This window comes from Pelobates fuscus, chromosome 3, assembly GCF_036172605.1.
Source record: "Pelobates fuscus isolate aPelFus1 chromosome 3, aPelFus1.pri, whole genome shotgun sequence".
In the NCBI taxonomy this organism is placed as follows: domain Eukaryota; kingdom Metazoa; phylum Chordata; class Amphibia; order Anura; family Pelobatidae; genus Pelobates; species Pelobates fuscus.
In genome coordinates this window covers 15,458,327-15,464,326 of record NC_086319.1, presented here as the reverse complement: position 1 = coordinate 15,464,326, position 6,000 = coordinate 15,458,327, and the positions used below count along the sequence as shown (strand labels likewise).

General features: G+C 38.7%; 1 protein-coding gene across 1 annotated transcript in view; it reads right to left on the bottom strand.

Moving 5' to 3' along the window:
- Positions 1–2,650: 2,650 nt before the first annotated feature.
- Positions 2,651–6,000, bottom strand: part of ATXN10 (ataxin 10) — a 124,359-nt gene continuing 121,009 nt past the window's right edge. The window contains exon 11 of the mRNA XM_063446747.1: positions 2,651–3,038. Within this exon, the coding sequence (XP_063302817.1) occupies positions 2,857–3,038 (182 nt within the window). The 3' untranslated portion in view covers positions 2,651–2,856. The remainder of the gene's footprint in view (positions 3,039–6,000) is intronic.

Sequence of the window (6,000 nt, the reverse complement as noted above, 5' to 3'; positions counted from 1 at the left end):
TTTCTCCCAACTGTCAATGCCTCGGAGAGCTGAGTCATGGACTGACCAGGTAGTGCAGAAAAGTTTATCGGCTCTCCACCCAAAGCCGCATGTCCTGTGGTTGCTATGGAAAAGTCCTAGACGGCGCTAGTAACACAGACTAGCGAGTATAGGAAATGTATTCAAAGATTACGCCAGGATGACATGAGAGCACTCCTGGCACAATAACCACTGCAGCAGGCTTCAGTGGTTATGGTGCTTAGAGTGTTCCTTTAAGTAGAATTTGCGTGACTTAAATACCTTATATCATCACTCTCTGACATGACAACTTTTAGTAAACCGAAACTCAAACAGAGCTGTAAAAAACGCTGGCTCTCAGTGATAATTGATCAGCATACCCTAAATCAACATCGACTCTATGATAAGTTAACTCCTAAATGACTTTTATTTAAAGGAATTTGCACACCAAACGGAGTACAATTACCTTTTTATCCTCATAAACCGTACATATTAAATAAGGTAAATACATATGAATTTGAACTTTACGTCTGAAAGCACTATTCTTTATAGTGGAATGAATAACATCAAAAATACAAGTTTTGAGGGGGGGGGGGGGGGGGTGGGGGGGGTGGGGTGGAGTTATACTGGTAGAATATTTCACATTTCTTTGTCCTTTGTCGGTAAAAGGTTTGAAGCCAAAATATTTGTTCTACAAAATCCCCGATGACAGCCATGAACATTTTGATCTCATGAATTTTTTAATCTTAATATTGTGTCGCTCCTGTATACCCAGGGGGTTAACCACTAAATAGTGAATGAGAAACAAGCTGTAAAATAGCAAAGTTGTGAATTTTTCAAACTATCTTTGGCCTTTGTTTTGAAAACTATTTTTCGGTTCACGGTTTAGTGAATAAAGCCCCAGGAATTTACAGAATATCGACGTTGCAGATACTCACAGGACTTGATGCCATTATATGTTAAGTACGCAGTTTTGTGGATATATCTCAGCAACTCAATTTCCTCTGAATGACTTGGGATGCCAACTTGCTTTCAAAGTCTTTTATTCACACTCACGTTCTGTAGAGCCCAGCTTTAGACATAGTTGAATTAAAAATGGCAACGGACAATGTCTCTTAATGAACTGGAAATGTTTTTAGTTAATGTTTTGGGAAGGCTTAGGGACTGAATAGGAATGAGAAGAGCTAATCACAGTGAGAAACATTAGCTATCTGTCAGGGCTCAGAAAAAGTTTTCAGCGCGTAAAAAATTAAATAAAAAAACAAACAAACATGTTTTGGGTATTAAAAGCGACTCCTCGGATTAACGTGGATACTTTCGCTTAAGTCCATATGCAACAAGTGGCAACTGCATAAGGAATTCAGCGTAATCAATGCACTAGACAATTTGGCTTTTACAATTTTAAAAATATTTTCTTTTTTTAAAGACCTGTAACATTCGGAATGCCATTCATAAACCATTTTAGGGACTTTGCAGTAATACAATTTTATACGTTTGTGAAAAGAATCATGGGGTTACAGACACAAACCTATTCTAGGCTAACAGTCTAAATATGTAGCAATCCCCTTTGAAACCAACAAAATGTTCCCATTGATCACTTCACATTTAGAACTGCGCCCTTGAATTGCCCTTTATATATATATAACCAAATTATATCTTGTAGGCAGTAGGAACTGAATGTGTGTATGCATGTATGTAAATTACTACCTCAAGGAAACCTGTTTACATTGCTATAATGTCTGGGCGTGATTAGACGTGTCCCGTGCATAACAAGATATATACAGGACAGGTCTGTACGTGTATAGTCTGATGTTCAACATTTCTTAATTCATTTAGGAGAAAGGCTTTATCACTGGTGGACAGTTCAGTTTATCAGATGAAGATTAAATATAGTCCAAGTTATCGATGAGCAGATTGAGCAGGTAGTCCCCCACCGCCCACCCAAAGTTTTAAAAACTGATTTTGTTAAAATATTTTATTTCCAAATGGGACACATAGAGGTTTATTAACTGCGCTCAGATTTGTACAGAATTTTAACCGGAACTGCAAAATGTAGGCTAAAATAATCAAACTGACGATCTTAGAATGGATAATTATTCCAGATGAATCATTTTTGCCTAAAATGTCCCACTTGAAATAAATATTGTTGCAATTCAGAATTTAGTGAATAAACCCTAATGGAAGTCATTGCCATCAAAGTATTACTTGGTAGCACTTATTCTAACAAACATATAAATGCATTTTTATTTTCACTACGAGTTTAGTTTAGAATTAGGTAGGACATTGTCATGGGGAACACAAGGATTTGTGCCAGGTTAGTCTGCTGTCCTGCCACTCAAATAAAGCTGGGCATGTGAAGAGCGATGGAGAAGCATCCTTGCATGTACAGAAACACTCTGCTGATATTCAGGGATTTTAATTGGGTGAGTCAAAAATCAAGAACCAGAAAGAAAACAAAATGGGGTTAAATAACTGTTGCCCCAAATTGGGACTGTCTTCCCTAACCTAGGACAGTTGGTAGGTATGGATTTTATCATAACGTTGGCATAGGTGGATAAGCTAGAACAACCGAGGTTCCCAAAACGCCCTGGGCAACATCTTAGAGCTGAGACCTGTATCTAAACAGTAAAGGAGATTTTGCCAATACACAGTATAGATTTAAATATATCATTTACTTGATTTGTACATAAACATGCACATTATTCGTGAAATTCTTCATCAAATTAGTTCTTTGCTCATTGTTTGCTAGTTAAGAAAAAAATTTATAACAGGATCTATTCTCCCATGATGTTGATGAAAAACGTAATATATGTATAAACGGTGGCGACAAATGTTCACATTTTCTCGTTTTGCAGTCCTTTACGATTTCCTTGTAGATTTTAGAACCAGTTTCCCGTCCCGTTCTTCCACATCATACCCCAAACCCTTCAGTAGCGATGTGTCTGCCAAACCCTGACGTTCCATTGACGCAATGAGCCCCTGATTTCTTTCGTTGTTTTCGGTGAGGTTTCGAATTGCGTACACTGCCCACTGGTTCAGAACTGAAGCCAACATTTAAGGAAATTAAAATATATGTTAAAGAGACAAACATCCCACTATGAGCAATAATAAAATAAAGAGCAGTGATAAATTAATACTTAGTGATAAATACCAATCCATACCTCTCAACAGGACAGGCCTTCCGAGGAAGCTTCACCAGTGACAACTTGAAGGCCTGCCATGAAAGTAGGCGAACCTGCCCACTGAAGGGTCGTGTGAGCATGGCATCAGCCACGTTATGCTCACAAAGCATCCTGGCCAACCCCCTACATAGAGGACAACAGAAAGTTCTCTTAAAGTTCTAATGATGCGCTCACGCTGTGCTGCCCTGAGACAGCTCCCTGGTGTCAATGAATGTGGGACAGAATCCCGAAATCGGGATAGTCCAGCCTAAAGTAGGACAGTTGGGAGGCCGGCCAATCTGGAAGTTTCCGGGAGGCAGAGTACTTTTTCAGCTGGATAGAAATTTAGAAATATATATTTTTTAATGCAGTTCACTTAAGATAAACAGTGCATGTAAGTCCTACTGAAATATTACGTATAATATACACAGCTAACGACACATAACAAAATTGACCATTTATGGCTGGCCTTGTCTACCTGTAACCTTTCATTTAATTTGCTGTTAATTTGCTTACAAAGTCAGCTCACCATTTGAATTTACTCAAAAATAAAAACACTGTATGTGCAGTCTACAGTATATTGAAAAAAAGTATTAAAAAACCGTATCTCAAAAAGAAGAAACACTAAGGAGAACTACCTAGTCTGCTGTCCTTATCTGGAAAAATCTTCGGGGAGCAAATCCATAAAACTTGTATGGTATGAATGTTTAGGGACACTTTGCAATGAATTTGCTCTTTTTTAACCGTTTCCAGCCATGATCTTGCTAAAGAAACAGCTGTGTATTCCCAACATTAAGTGTTTCTTTAAATATTATTGTTATCTGCGGGCCTGTCATTTCAGCTCCTACTGAACGCGATCAACTACCAGCCAAGGAAGAATATACTGCAGCGTGGACCTGCTCACCAGGACCGTCTGTTAGCAGATCCTTCTCACAGCTTGTAGCCTGTCATAATTCAGGCTGTGGCCTTGGCCTTCAGGTCCTTAACACCGTATTATAAGCCAGTGATAACTAAGCTAAATCTACTGGATATTTGTGAACTATATTCCCCATCATGTTCGGTCACCTGCGAGCATCAGGAGTGCAAGATTAGTCATTATTGTCATCAACCAAAAACTAACCAATTCCTAATTCTAGAGGGTGAGACAAAAAACAAAAAAACAAAACTTGTGTCTGTCTGTAAGGGAAAATGTATATTTTTTGACATTGTGTGTGGTATGCATCGTTGCCGTTTGTGGCTGGAGTTTACAATATACCATCCCTGCAATGTTACAATACTGTTAGTTCAGTCTTACTGCATTTTGATATTGGCAAAAGATAGGGATGTGGAACTGCACTCAATCCCCTCAGTAATATCAATCTGGGTGCAACCAGACCGGTCTCAGTACCAAGAAACCAATTACTTGATAGAACAAATGTACAAAGGTCAAGCTTGATAAAGACCGTATAGGTTGAAACGTTGTGACTTGGCTGTGGGTTTAATAAATTGCCTTTTTTCTTGGATTCTGGAGTGCCTGGACCTTTGTTCTAACTGCATTTTGATGACATTAAAGAAGGATTCTTAGTAAATACATGATATTTAAACATGCGTTATACAATTGCTCAACAGTAGACGTTGCAGGATCCATCTAACCCTTGGAAAGCATAAATCACAAAACGTGCTTATGGGTAAACATTGCAGAAGGGGAGCAACCATCATTAAATCCAAGGATTTTGTTACACTGACCTTTTTTATTTGTTAACATACGTTAGATCACTTCTATTTTCTTTAAATTCATGCATATTTTAAATGGTTTAAGAAATCCCTTGTCTATCTTTCCCACAGCCCTTTTAGCGCAGTTACCAGTCCCAATGCTCCGTCATTTGGAACTGCAAAAAGCAATAGGCTGCTGCGAAATATTCGCCAACGCGCCAAAGGTGAATAAAGATGGCTGTCAGAAAGTGGAAGTGGGGAAACATAGGCAAGGAATTTTTCAAGATTTAAAAAAAAAAATCTTAAAGTGGCTCTTTCACTTTCTGGGGTCTTTGCATAATTTGCAAGACTTCCGATGGGGACATCGCTGCTGGTGGTCCATTGGCCATGGAGTCAGGCAAAAGTGAGATTCACATCCACTTCCTGCTGCTCTTCTTCAGCTCCTGATAAGGCAGCTGCCAGAAGCCGACCTCAGCATGTGCAAGAGTCCAGCATTAAGGTCTATTGAAGATACTGTGAGATCCTTCATAAAAGAGCCTTATTTTCCTACAGCGATCACTGGTGACGGCTCCTGGAAATGACAAGCTTGTCAAGTGGAGGAAAAATACTAAGACAAGGTAGTCCCTACTTTGTTTTCGTATGTCTTGACTGGATTCCATCTTTCTGAAACACTAACTTTTGACATGGGGTAGCGGAACCATTATAATGAGATGCTATATTTTAAAACAAGATATAAAAGAAAATGTCTTGGTATAAACGCCGAAATGAATCACATATAAATAAGTTATAGTCAGTTGTAGCTGTGATTTTAAAAGAAATGTCAACGTAAAGATGCTCCAGATAGCTACGCCCTGTTTAAATCATATTAAAAACACGTGCAATTTATATCATCAAGTCAAAAACATGCGTAAACGATTTTCCACAAATTTTTTCTTACATATTATTTGATGGTAAAACGGGAACACGTTGTCCACTTTCACTGCTCATTATGCTGCAATTCACAGTCTTGTCGGCAAACCACGCACCCACATACACAAATAACATTCCAACAGCCAGTGCAAAACCACTAAGCCTGTGATATGTCCCCAATGCCACACATATTTCAATTCTAAACACATACTGCAGATCGACGATTCCACTGTGAACAGCA